This window comes from Pituophis catenifer, unplaced genomic scaffold, assembly GCF_029215685.1.
Source record: "Pituophis catenifer annectens isolate HBS135680 unplaced genomic scaffold, rPitCat1.0.hap2 SCAF_3, whole genome shotgun sequence".
Lineage (NCBI taxonomy): Eukaryota > Metazoa > Chordata > Lepidosauria > Squamata > Colubridae > Pituophis > Pituophis catenifer.
Genome location: NW_027256883.1, coordinates 194,080,730 through 194,095,370, shown reverse-complemented (window position 1 = coordinate 194,095,370; position 14,641 = coordinate 194,080,730). Strand labels below are relative to the sequence as shown.

The following is a 14,641-nucleotide window of genomic DNA, read 5'->3' as shown; positions in this document are numbered from 1 at the left end:
TGTTGCTGGTGCTGTTATTATTATTCCTGTGTTCCTACAATTCCCCTTCCAATCTACACTGTAGAAGTAATGTAAATTTTGTTACTTATCACTAGCATCTTAACCATTATCAACTCTTTCCACACAAAATAACTAAATTAAACATATATTTCAACAACAACAAAAGAATTATGGAATTCTATTGTTTATAGGAAAAGAAAAACTCAGACCATAAAGGAACAATGCTTTAGTTGACCAGATACTACTGGAAGAGGAGAAAATGGCTTACAATGCTTAACGCATTGTAAGCCGCCCTGAGTCTCCGGAGAAGGGCGGCATATAAATCAAATTAAAAAAAAAGAAAAAGATGAAACATACAGTACATATTATAACAGAAAATCAATTCAAGCTGCTATGAAAAATCAGACCCTTTGTCTGACATAAATTCTACACTAAAGGAGCCAGGCCAATTAGCCGAATAGACTTTTGATAGAGGATAATTTCACGATTCAATTCTAAAGCTGCCAACATGAAAATAAAAGCAGATATCTAATGCATTTGAAAACTGAAACATGCACTAACATGTTATTGAAAATATAATGACTGTACTAAAACTACAGCTGGAAAATCATATATTAGTCTCATCCATTAGCATGGTGTTTCTCAACCTTGGCAACTAGAAGATGGGTGGACTTCAACTCCCAGTATTCCCCAGCCAGCAACACTGCATCAGTATGAATGATGAGTTATTATAGAGCAACTTGGGCCTTAATGAAAGTCTTGTACCAAATATAAGTATCATGCAAATCTGAAATTGTTACTAGCTAACACTTGCTATGAAAAATGTTATGTTTTAAAAGAATAATCATCTTCAGAAATGGGTTATTATTAAAGAGAAAATATTTATTTTATCTAAAAGCAAAGGATATTAATGCAGAAATAAGACCAGTCAGTGTCCCCAGTGCTGCAGAACCAAAGAACATCTTCAGAAAGTAAGCCAGTGCTTGTAAAAAGGTTTGCCATCCACTTACATCAGATGTATGTTCTCTCGTCAAACCTTCTGCTGTACTGAGAATGATAATAAAAAAACAAAGATAACCAAAGGAATTAGAATCTTAAGTCTGGGATATGGAATGCAGAATCCATAATTACTTTATTTTTGTTGTTATTGTTGAAATTGCTCTTAAAATGCTTTCACTGTAATATGTCTAGGGGAATGACAAAAGACATTCACTCAAGTCAAGATGCACTATTTTTCAAAGGGAAACACAGCTGTTCTAAAGATCTGGATGCCTGCACTTGCTTTTTCTATTATTATTAACAGTGGTACAAAATAAGCCAGGAGGGTACCTACTTACAGCAAAAGAAATGAAATCCTTCTAACAGATCTTTCACAGACAAATAAAAAAGGCAGAAGGTACAATATTACAGAATCGAAAATAAGATGCTTGCTCTTCTGATCCTCAAGCAAATGAGAAAATGGGAGGGAAATAAGCTTATATTTGGAGGGAGGGAGGGAGGGAGGGAAGGAAGGAAGGAAGGAAGGAAGGAAGGAAGGAAGGAAGGAAGGAAGGAAGGAAGGAAGGAAAGAAATGAATGAATATACTTCATTAAAGTACTTTCAGATCCTAATATGACTAAGATGGGCAGAATTAGATCCCTGAGAAATCAGACAATATTAATATGTATGCGTGGAAGCCATCTATAGAAAGCTTTTAAAAATAAATAAAATATAATGATATCCTTAGGCACAGCATCCAATTAATCAAGAATATTTACTTTCACCTACATGACTTTCAAACCAAGCAATCAGAAAGTACCCATTTTGCCCAACATATCCTACTGATTTATTAAAAACTGAGCTTTGTAAACATCTACAAAATAACTCCATTTCTGGTCTCAAACCCAGAAACTAATACTGAAACAATTATAAGCCATGAAAGCAGAATGAATTTACACACCAGCTTCTTACAGAATTTTTAAAAGGAATTCATAAAGACTATAGTGCTGAAGAATGTCCCCAACACAAATTCCTGCCCTTATGTGTAATTAAATATAGGTTGTACTTCTGTAGCTCCTAAGAGAAAGAATAATTGGGGCTGTTTTATATGAGAGTGGGTGGCAAATATCAATGTGACAATTAAGGAGGAGTGATGGTTATAAAGCATGCTAACCAAAAGAGCATAAGTGCATATTATGCATGTTTACTGCATTAAAATAAGTAGTGTTTAAAGAATCACATTACTCTTTGTCTAAATGAGCATTAATTTCAAAAGATTTTTTTTTGTTCCATATACATGAATGTACTTACTTTGTCAGGACAATTGAGACTGCATCATTGAGAATGCTTTCTCCAAAGACCAGCATATTAAGCACAGGGTCCACATTAAGAGCATTAAAGATAGCAATAGTAGCTACTGGATCAACAGCAGAGATCAAGGAGCCAAAGGCAAAACTGTTAAGAAATACAATAAATACATTAACATAATGTCTGAATTATTAAATGCTATTGAGGTTTGAGGCTTACTCAGCAAGCCTGAAATGCATCAATGGATTTAAATCATCATTATCCTGGATTGCATTAATGTTTTTTCTCATTTTAACAGAAGATGAATGTAGACTAACAATTATCAACAAGAAAAATAAAAATAGCATATTTTTTCCAAATATTTAAAATCAACCTGCTCAATGGCATATATTCATTATAGCAATCTAAATTTTTAATTTAATATTTATTATTAACAGGTTGCCTTCTTTTCTGGTTTAACAGAACATCCCAGACATCTTTTGAGAACTTTTATCATCACATGTATCCCTTCTATTTAAGCATAACATTTTAACAAACAATACACAACATAATATATAATTACAATGGTATCTGTCTAATCATTGCTGTTAATTTGTCAGATCCTTAAAATATAGAGGTTTGTTCTCTTCTAGTAATCTTTCAGACATTCTCTAGGATTTTTCAAAACTAATAAAGATTTAGACATGTGATGCAAGTCATCTGGTGCTGTATATTAAAATTAAGAAACAATGACCTCTTCTTTATATTTAAAAGGCTGAAAGCACATTGCTATGCCATATCCTCTTTGATTCACATTTCCATCTACCCTACTTAAACCCTAGTTAAGCATTATATCATCACTGAACTTAACATTGGCCACAAGTATAGCAACCACCATCCTGTCTAACTATACTGCTCGATAGATAAATGCAGTCATTGTGTTCACTGCAGCAGCTTGAAGACTCTTACAAACACATGAAGATTATATAGATTTCTCTCAAAACTTACCTGTCAGTCATATTCAGTTTATAAATTACATCAGCCTAGAAAAATTGAGAAAAACAGAAACATCTTATACATGTTAATTCTCCTCTTTTCCAACTATTAAGAAACTAGCATATTTGCTCAAGGATCACAAAGTGAGTTTGCTTGTTTGAGTTTACAGATGGATTCTGTGTTTTCAAAAATGAGGAAACTGCCCGATTTACTTCCCATGAAAATTTCTTGGTACATAAATCTTCCATTCTCACCAAGGTATTGCCCTGATGTGGATTTTTGTATGTTTCAAGAAAAGCTGCCTTTTGGTCTCCCTCAAGAGCCTGGCGTTCAATAAAGCTGTGGTGAGCATTCCTATGACCTAACTCAGTGATGGTTAACCTTTTTGCCGTTGCGTGCCAAAAGCAGGGAGAGTGCGGGGGGGTTGCACACGCATGTGCCCACACCATAATTCAATGCACCCCGCCCCCCGTGCATGCATGCACAACCCCCTGCGCTCCCCCCACTTTTGGCACACGATGGCACAGTGGGCACGGTAGGTCTGTTTTTCGCCCTCCCCAGGCTCCCCAGGCTCTCCAGGCTTTCTAGGAGCCTGGGGGGGGGCGAAAATGGCTTCCTCCCCCCGGAGGCCCTCCAGAGGCCGGAAACGGCCTGTTTCTCGACTTCTGGTGGGACCGGAAGGCCCAAAAATCAGTTGTCTGGCACGTGCATGCGTGCTGGAGCTGAGCTAGGGCAACGCTCACGTGCCCACAGATATGACTCCGTGTGCCACCCGTGGCACGCATGCCATAGGTTCACCATCATGGACCTAACTAATATAGTATGCTGTCTTCAAGAAAGGCTGAATTTCTCATAAAATATTGAAGATACTCATGCATTCAGCATGAAATGCAAAAAATCCTAAAGTTATTAATTTATAGCTCAATGAAGCACATATCTGCTCATTGCAGCAATTTCATTTTTATAAGATCAGATATGGAATTAAAGAATGGAATTAAATCAATGTAATTTATGGCCAGACCAACAAATAGTGCTTTCAGCACATCAGTCATCTTCAGTCAGAACTGAAGAAGTTTCTTGGATGAAAAGTGAAACGTCTTCAAGGAAAAACAAAGTCCAGCTACCTTTTGAAAAAGCACCAAACTGCCAAGTCTGAATATTGAAACTTAAAGATTATGGAATTAACCATTTATGGTGGTCCCAGTGGTTATTAACACACTGGGTGCCATTTCCAAAAATCTTAGACAATACTTAGAATTTCCATCTGTCAATTACAAAAGGCCACACTGCTTGCATCTGCAAATATATTACATCAGTACATTACAATACCCTAAGTTCTTGAGAAGAACTTGATGCATATAAAGGACAACACAGCTAAAGTACTGGCAGCTATGATTTCACATTGTTCTGAACAGATAATCATAATTTTTAAAATTTATATGCCACCTAACACTCAGCAATTATAAGTGGAGGGGACAATTTAAATTTAATTACAATATGTCTACAAAACAGTAGCAATAAGCATACAGAGTTAAAACATGAAGCATAAACTAATGAAATGAATGAGCGAAATGAAAACAAAGATCAGAGTCATACTTGAAACAATAGCAAGATGATGTAGGATCCTTTACAAACTTACACTACTTTTCTAAGAAGACTTCTCCAACTGCAGGCCATCAAAGTAGTTATCACTCTGATGACAAAAGTGCTTATAGAATGAAGTTTCAGTAATAGATTTCAAGAGACAGGTGGATTTGTGCAAAGAAACCAATCTTTTAGCAACATCTTTCCATTTAAGATAATCAATTTGAGGCCTGCCTGGGGCAGTTATTTTGTTTCATTTTTTAAACTGCTATTTTCTTCTTTTTAAATAATTACAGCTTTCTTTTAGCTAACCAGAATTTAATTGATCAGAATTCCATATAGAATTTGAATACATATCACAGCTCACTTTTCTGAACTTCTGTATGTGGACTTCAGTTCCCAAAATTCTCCAGCCTGACTGGCCATTGATGAGAATTCTGGGAATTGAAATCTGCACACCTGGTACTTGTCAAGGTTGGAAATACTGCTTTCAGAGCAGACTTTGAATAAATAGATATTAAAGGGGGGGATCGTTAAATATAAAAACCATTTCTAGGTGATTCTGTCCATCATATGTTCAAAGGCTGGAAGCAGTAGTCTCAATTGCAGATCCTAACCTCAGCTGAACTGCAGCTCCCAAAAGTCTTAGCCAACATGGCCAAAGTTGAGAAATGCTGTGACTTTGAAGTCAGCAATGTCTGGTTAGTCACTGATTCCCCAGTATTGAACTATCCTCCAAGTGACATGCAGTTCCCAAAATTTTAAGTCCAACCACAATATTGCACTAGACACTATCTTTTAATGAGACAAAAAGGACAAAATCTTGTGGGGAGGGGAGTCATATTATCTGCATTTAATTGATTTTACTAAATATGCAGTACAAATTAAATTTAGCTTTTGTGCTAGTCTTGTCTCCTTTCTTTTCCTGGCTCTTCCCAGTTTTTAAGAATGTAGCTCTTACCTCTGAAAAGCTCTACACCTCTGGACTAGATTATTTTGCAGGTCCTTTCCAACTCTTACCTTTCTAAAATATTACACGAACTCTCAGCACAAACAGTCCTATCTTAAATTTAAGTGCCTTCTTATTTACTACAAATACTAAATGCTGGTGCTATCACCTTGCTTTGCATTATGTTTGATAAAGATACAGTCTCTGCTGTGGCAGTAATTAATTACCTGGGAGTTCCCCAGTGAGGATACTCTGCCTTTCCTCTGCTGTTCTGGGATTTAATTAAAACCATCTGAAAGTCAGACTAGAGTACCTGCTTTAGCTAGGGAAACAATTACTGTTGTTTCCTTATGTAAAATGCCAGTAACCTGAAAAGCAAAATGATGTCTATGACATAGAAGATCCAAGGGAAGGATGGTAAATAACTTTGGGAAGTCAATTTCAGATTTTGAATAGCCAAAGAAGAGAATATGTCATTGGTTAGATATATGCAAGATTCTGAAATGCAGTATTTCCAGGAAACTGTAAAAAGCAAATATCATTGTGTCAAGCACTACTTGACTGATTGATTGATTGATTGATTGATTGATTGTGCCTTCAAGTTAGTCTTGACTCCTCACAACTACCTACATTCTGCAGTTTTCTTGGCAAAATTGTAACAATCTTGTAAATCTTACTGTAAATAATCTCACTTAACAATCTCACTGTAACAGCATTACCAAAAAGGCATTAAGAATTGTTAACCTAATTTTGCAAAGCTTCTTCTCTGGTAATATTGTACTGTAAACTAGGACATACAAAACCTTTGCCAGACCAATTCTTGAATACAGCTCATCCACCTGGAATCCACACTGTATATTGGACATTAATACAATTGAGTGGGTCCAGAGGTATTTCACAAGAAAAGTACTCCGCTCCTCTGCTCACAATAGAATCCCTTATGCCACCTGGCTTGAAATTTTGGGCTTTGACAACCTGGAACTATGCCGCCTACGGTCTGACCTAAGCATAGTACACAAAATTGTCTGCTACAATATCCTACTTGTCAATGACTACTTCAGCTTCAACCTCAATAATACACAGGCAAACAACAGATACAAACTCAAGGTAAACCGCTCCAAACTTAATTGCAGAAAATACGACTTCAGCAACAGAGTGGTCAACGCCTGGAATGCTCTACCTGACTCTGTTGTTACATCCTCAAACCCCCACAGCTTCAACCTTAAACTGTTTATTGTGGACTTCACCCCATTCCTAAGAGGTCCGTAAAGGGGGTGTGCATAAGCGCAGCAGCATGCCTACCGTCCCTGTCCTACTATCCCCATTTATTTGTACTCATTTCCTATGTTCATGTTCATGTCCATGTTTATACTTATACCTGTTATCTTGTACATGTTTGACAAACTAAATAGATACAAATAAAATAAATAAGATTTTGAAAATAGTTTGCCACGGCATCTTCCTAGGACAGAGAGAAAAAGGCTGGCCCCTAGGTCATCCAGCTGGCTTCATCCATAAAGCATGACTAGAACCCCCAATATCTCGTTTCCCAGCCTGGTGCTTTAACTACTACATCAAACTGGCTCTCAAAACATTGCTTTGATATAAAAATAATTGTATTTTATTATTAGCTTTTGCATAAATTTAAGCTCTTATGAAGGGATTCTCCAATAAAAATACCATTACAAAAGTGTATATTAGAAGAAAAATGCAAAAAAAATGGAGATTTTCATAAGGGTAACATTAAAAATGCATTAGGTAAAATTGTTTGCAAAGAATATGTGTGCTAGGAAATCTGTATACAAAATCCATACAGGAAATTTTCAGTTCCAACACTATGTGAATAGACTTCCTAACCATACAAAAGTGTTTCTCTTTCTTTTCCATTCCCTGATTCCATGTTGCCTAATCTGCTCTAGACAGAGGAGAAGGAAGGCAGTAGGCTAAGAGGAATTCCTTTTGCCAGAGGAGTGATATGTTCACTCCTCTGTTAGGAGAAACGCATAGGAAAATGCATTCAATTATTTTATTTTATTTTAAAAAAAGGAATGCAACAATGAAGAAATTGAAACAAACTTGGAATGGGAAAGTATTGGGAGAAATCAAAATGGATATATTCATTTATCTTTACCAATTATTCCACAATGAAGTTCATGCATGCAAAGTTCTCCATGCACATTCTCACCTGACCAAGAAAGTAAATTCCTCCGCCAACTATGAAAGCTGAAATAGCTGTCCCAATCACAGAAAACAAGGTGATGGAACCTATGTTTTGGAAGAAGTTCCCCTAAAATAAGAAAATGCAAGGGAGATATAACAAGAGAGAATTTTGAAAAGGCTATAAATCAAAAATCACCAGCAATCAGTATCAGGTCCTGAATCCAAGCAAATGTAAAAATTAATGTTATACACCACATAATTATGGTAAAAAATAAATTCAATAAATACATGGGTTGGAGGAGCACAGGATGCATTTCCTCATCCATGTCTAAATATTGGTAAATCATAAATACCTGGCATGAACAAACTGGACTTTCAGATCCAGGGACATTACTATCTATATGCAGATTGAGGCTCACCTTTGCTTTCTTATTTCTTATTTAATAAAGTTGCCCTACTCAATGACAAAGCTGGGCAGAATAAACCAATAATAAAACCATATAATGAAGCAGAAAAGAAGGGACTGATTCTCTATCCCCCTGAGAAGAGAAAACCATCCAGGAAAAAAAAAACCTGTAAGAGTTTTACCACCCACTCTAACCCAAGACCTGAGGGGTGGGGGTGGGGGTTAGACACCATACATTGAATAGCCTTTAAAACTAAGAAAAGAAACAATATGAACTTCTGGGAAAATGCTGCTCCAGAAGACGGGCTCAGCATGCCAATTGGGCCTTTCCATAAACTGGCTATCTCTGATAATTTCTTGCCATTACTGAATGGACCCAACCATGGCACCCTATGTGTAGTCTTCAGCAGCTAGGAAAAGTGTGGGTCTAATAAAAAGTTGCCCGGCTTGTAATTTCAATATCCCTTTCCACTTCTTCAGGAATGACACATTCAAACTCATTCTGGCTAACTACAGAAACCAGATATAAAAGGCAAGCTTGGCATGTATTGGTCCGTCAGTGGTTTGGGCAACATCAATGATTTCCATTAATTCCTGAGCTTTTAGAAGGTTTTAGATGTTTATAATATTAATGAAATTTTATTGTTTCTGATTGGTGGATTTTGCAATATTATTTTCTGCTTGTTCTACTATTGTAATTGACCTTGAGTAGGCCGTATACAAATCATTATAACGAACAACCAAAAAAAACTCACTTTGTGCAATGAATACCCAGATTCAAATATAATCGGCGGAAGTAAAAGAAGAAAAAACATATTAGGACGAAACATTTCTTCCTCCTGCAAAAAAAGATTAAGGAATTATGAGATATATGAGAAAGGGAATAATACCATATTGGAACAAAGGTAAATCCAGCACTCTAATAAAAATAGGAACATTTTATTACAGTATGTGCCACCAAGTAAGTGTTGATTCCTAGTCGCTAGTTCCTAGCAACCGATACGCTCCCACAGAGGGGGCCTCCTCAGGGTGCCGTCGGCCAAACAATGTCAACTGGCGACTCCCAGGGGGAGAGCCTTCTCGGTGGGGGCTCCTGCCCTATGGAACAAATTGCCCCCGGATATACGAAGGATCCCTGACCTCCGTGCCCTGTTATTCCAACAAGCCGGTCTGATAATTTTAATTGGGTTTTAAATATGGGTTTTAATATGTTTTATAAGGGTTTTAGAATGGGAATTTTAAATTCGGCCAAAATTGAATTATTTTAATATGGTTTTTAAATTTGTCTTGTATATTGTTTTATTATGGCTGTTCACTGCCCTGAGTCCTTTGGGAGAAGGGCGGTATAAAAATATAATAAAATCAATCAATCAATCAATCAATCAATCAAATAAATAGATTTTGTCCAGGATGATCTGTTCTTAACCAAGTCATTTAAGTCTTCCATTGCCATTTTAATTCAGCCCATCCAGCTTGCTGCTGGTCGTCTTCTTCTTCATTAGTCCCACCTTAGGCATGATAGCTGGCTAGGTGATCTTGTGAGTTATTCTCTCTCAAAACAACCCATCTCACAGGGTTGCACTTGGCGAGAAAATAGAAGGAGGAAGAACTGAGACACCTCAAAGAATGTACTACCCTAATATCTGAATTGTCAAAATAGGCAACATGATAACAAAGATACTACAGTGAAGTAATGTATTATTAATAAGTATCACCCACTGGCGTGAAGAATCTAAAATTCTATATTTAAAATTAGGGATCCTGACATTCAAATATATAATAGGGCAGGTTTTTTGATCGTTCAGGATGTAGTTTTTAACTCAATGTGACTAGGGTGGATTTTGGTTCTTTCTCACCTTTTGGTGGGCTTTAAAGGACTAAATATACTTATTTTCTCTCTTAACCTACCACAAGTAAAACAAACCTTAATCCTTCCCTTCTTAATTCCTTAAATCCCCTAAATTAGACTGAAAATTAGACTGAGATCACAAAAGGAGTATTGTTGACTGCAGGTTTCCTATCGGTGGCTTAGGAAATCTCTGTTTTATAAAAGTACAAAAACATTTTAGGGTTAACTAAAAGTGCAAAGGAGAAGAGGTTTCCCCCAAAAGGCTCAATAAAAACTGAGTGATTGGTAAGTCCCTGGGAAAGGAGTTTATGGAATTCAAAACAGGCATACTCCATTTTTCAATGTTTATTAGGCATCCTGTTTTCATGGCAGAATAATGAGCTCAATTGCTGTGTGATTATAATTATGCCAGCTATCTCTGATGTAATCTATGTGTTGGATTATAAATCCTAGAATTACCAGCTAGCAGTTTGTACATCTTATTGAACTGAGACGACCAATAAAAAAATTCTCCCTCCTTTAGGAATGAAGAAAAGAATATTAATTGGGAGTTGGGCATTCCAGCTGAATTATTTAAAATAAATATGGCATCAATTATATGATAAATATATTGTAGAAATTGCTGATATACCTTCCAGTTGGCCAGCTTTTGAGATTCTATAATTTTTATAACTGCACCCATCAAGATACCTAAAAAGAAAAAATAAACAAAGAACAATTGATCTGTTCATGTGATAATTGAAAGTTGTAAGCCACTGCATATGAGTCATCTAAAAATAAGTATAGTCTCAAACAGTGGTCCTTTCTCCTCATCCTCATTATGCCTGCAATTTTCTCATAAAGCTCTGAATTCTGGGTTTAACCTGTCTGTCTTGGTGTTATTAATAACAGATCCAATCTGCTGAGAAACCAGAACAGGAAACTGAAAACAACTCTGAGTTGCTATTACCTGTTCTGATATCAAAGAACGATTTCACAACCCTTTGAGTTCAGCAACTAAAGAGCTTAGCATTTCTTTCTTTCTTTATTGCATATACACAGCAGTTGTCATGTAACTTTAGGCAACTTTAAACAACCCAGTAATATGGAAAGTAAATAGGGAAATAAAGGGAGGGAGGGAGGGAGGGAGGAAATCACAAATACCTATAGTTGCTAGAGTCAAAATTCACCTCGCCCATATTAACACACACTGATGGCTCATGCCTTAGTGACTGAGGGAACTGGATTTATATAAAGACGAAGAAAAGGCACATATATCGATGACACAATAATGATGTTAATGGTAACAACTATTTCTATGTATCCAAGCAAATGATCATTGCTTGTTTTGCTCTTCCCTGGAAACAAAACTGCTAACATTACCTTTTAACTCATTTGCATTCCCACCTTTTGACAACAGCAATAGCAAGAGCACTTAGACTTATATACCGCTTCATGGTGCTTTACAGCCCTCTTTAAGCGGTTTACAGAGTCAGCATATTTCCCCCAACAATCTGGGTCCTCATTTTACCCACCTCGGAAGGATGGAAGGCTGAGTCAACCTTGAGCCTGGTGAGATTTGATCTACCAAACTGTGGCAGCCAGTGAGCAGCAGAAGTAGCCTGCAATACTGCACTCTAACCACTACACCACCGCAGCTGTACAGAATTTTCTTTGAAGGGCTCTGGAGTAGCACAAGAGTACCATTACAACATCTCAAGGAGGTGGTAAAAAATTCAGATTGTAGATTACAAATGTAATGTGGATTACATTTTGTGGATTACATTTAAACCAGCTTCATTCTATGGTTTTTAATACTGGCCCATTTCTCTCTGTCAGAAGACAGCAATGGCAAATCACTTCTATACTGCTGCCAAGAAAAACAGAGTATCCATGGAGTCCCCACGAGCCAAGATTGATTCATAGTCATCTTTAGTTCCAGCAAGCAGTAAATACCGTATCTAGATATTCTGTCCATGTTATAAACTAAATAGGGTTGAGTTTAAATGTACTTGGATGGGAGACTATTAGGAAATTCCAGACTATAAACTAGCCTGGAAAGTCCCAAAAATATCCAGGTAGGCATGAGGAGTTGAGCTCAATTTAAGAGAATTAATATATTTACCTAATCACAAATGAGGGAGAGAAAGGACCACAAGTTTATCTCATCATAAATTCTTTAGTTCACTCTGTGAGTTTTGTTCATAAGAACTCTGTCTGCCTCCCTCTAAGTGTCAGGACACATACTGTTTATGATGCAAGTTAACAGATTTTATACTTTTTCCTGCTGATGCCCTAGAAATGTAGCACAGCTGTTCATATATTTATAGGAACAATCTGTACAATGGCTGAAACAACAACCATAACCCAGAAAGAGATGGCTCTCTGTTTGCTATTAATGTTAGGGTTCTCAAAGACCAGCTAAAACCAATCCAATTACCTTCATATCTGTTGGTCAATACCATGCACCATGCACAATAGTTTAGCTCAGTGGTCCCCAACCCCCGGTCCGCGGACCGGTGCCGGGCCGTGGAGTACCTGGCACCGGGCCGCGCAGCGGCCGGGGGACATGAACGCTGCAGCGCAAAGGCTCCTGGGCCGTGCGCAATGGGCCGTGCGCAAAAGCTCCTGGGCCGTGCCCCCACCCCTGCGCGCGCTCAGCGGGCCGCGGCGATAAAAAGGTTGGGGACCACTGGTTTAGCTAATAGTCACATTAGTTGATGACAATGAGAATTATTGGCCAATATCTGGATTTCAAAAAAAAAAATGTAAGTCATATAGGATGAGGAGAAATAACACTCAGACTCAGCTGGGGAGGTGCTCTTCCATCCCAACTCTATTCTAAAATAGCAAAGCAAAATTCTCCTATGACAGCTCTCAGAGTATCAATCATTTATTAGGCAAGGTAAAAACAAGTCCCAGAATGCTCAAGATTACGACATAACTTTCACAGCTCTGATCAACCTCAAGCAGAGAAGATGTTGAAACTGCCAACAGCAGTGCCAGATTTACAGAGAGGATTTTGGATATTGCCATTCTTCCTTGCACAATAATAACCTGCATCCTTCACTCTCTTAAAACAAATATGTACAATCATTATGATTAAACAACCTTCAACCTGAGGGATGTAAGTTAAAATCCTTGTTCGGTCATGATAATCAGTGACTGCCCTTCTCACAATCACCCATGTCCTGGCCATATAAATCTGTCTCATAAATTGTTTAATAAATTGACTTGGAACCAATCATATTATTTCTCCCCTTCACACTAGTGAACTTCACAGGATTTTTTTTGGGGGGGAGAGGGGGGACTACTTACACTGTGTTGAATCTTACAAAGGAAATACATTATAAAGGCAAATAACCCAAAAAAAAAAAAAGCAAAGCTTGGATTAAATTACAATCTAGACTTTGAAAATATCAGTGACTGGTCATTTATTCAAACAGAACAGTATATTTTTTCTTGCTACCATCAGTACTTACCTAAAGAAACAACAGCAACACTCTCTGGCAAAAAATGCAGTCTGTATCTTATCAATAAATGCACCAATATGATGCAAATAGCTGAAGAAAAAGCAGACAATATTTAGAGTTATTTAACAACAAAATTCTTAATCAAACAAACTCTGCCATTAGTTAAAGTTAGTTAAATGCTATCTATAATAACTTTTTAATATTTTATATGGGCTTACAGGCACATTGTTCTGTGAGTTCTGATCAAAAACAATGTAACATGGTCATTGTCAGCTTCATGTCAGTTTTGAATAGAAGAAACATTGATGGCTTTGATCCAAACAATTCTTTCACATAACATATTATATTATATTATATTATATTATATTATATTATATTATATTATATTATATTATATTATATTATATTATATTATATTATTTGGAAAAAGTCACTTCTAGGATTATTCTAGAACAGTTCACAATGAGATGTGCAGAAAAGAGCAAATACCGGTACCTATTGGGGGAGGGGCAGTTAGCTGCTAGGAGGAAGATCTAACTTCTCCCATTTGTGCAAGAAATCCTAGGATCCAAAGCTACGTATCCAATTATAAAAACTGTGTAAATTATTGCAATCTGTTATATTTTTAATTAAGAATCCAGGACAATAGATTTTCTTCCATGTAAACAATGAAGAAAGTAGCATCACTAAAAATGAGATATACAGGTCAGAAACCACCAATCTTTTTAGATCAGTGGGCACATTTGTTATTATGAGAATCTGTTGGAGCTCCTGTAGCAAAATACTTGCCATAATGCACATGGTGAACCATAAAAACACCTGCTTCCAGAGGATCTCCACCAGTATGGTCTCTGTTGTGAGCTCCTTGATGCTCTCTGAACTTGGATGCTTTCTTGCAGATATTGCATTATCAAACTAGATAACAACATCAGTGCCAGAAGGGAGCAGGGGTTGCTCTGTATTTATATGCATTTTTAAA

At 36.9% G+C, this 14,641-nt stretch overlaps 1 protein-coding gene across 4 annotated transcripts in view; it reads right to left on the bottom strand.

The window, feature by feature from the left end:
- Positions 1–14,641, bottom strand: part of SLC9A8 (solute carrier family 9 member A8) — a 66,590-nt gene that overhangs the window by 39,433 nt on the left and 12,516 nt on the right. For all 4 annotated transcript variants that reach the window (XR_011600279.1, XR_011600278.1, XR_011600280.1 and 1 more), the window contains exons 3-9: positions 13,672–13,752; positions 10,842–10,900; positions 9,117–9,200; positions 7,981–8,082; positions 3,275–3,309; positions 2,291–2,434; positions 909–1,047 (exon numbers count right to left, since the gene is read on the bottom strand). Coding sequence is in view for 1 of the 4 variants with exons in the window: in XM_070941732.1 (XP_070797833.1) it covers positions 909–1,047; positions 2,291–2,434; positions 3,275–3,309; positions 7,981–8,082; positions 9,117–9,200; positions 10,842–10,900; positions 13,672–13,752 (644 nt within the window). In the remaining 3 variants the exon portion in view is untranslated. The remainder of the gene's footprint in view (positions 1–908; positions 1,048–2,290; positions 2,435–3,274; positions 3,310–7,980; positions 8,083–9,116; positions 9,201–10,841; positions 10,901–13,671; positions 13,753–14,641) is intronic.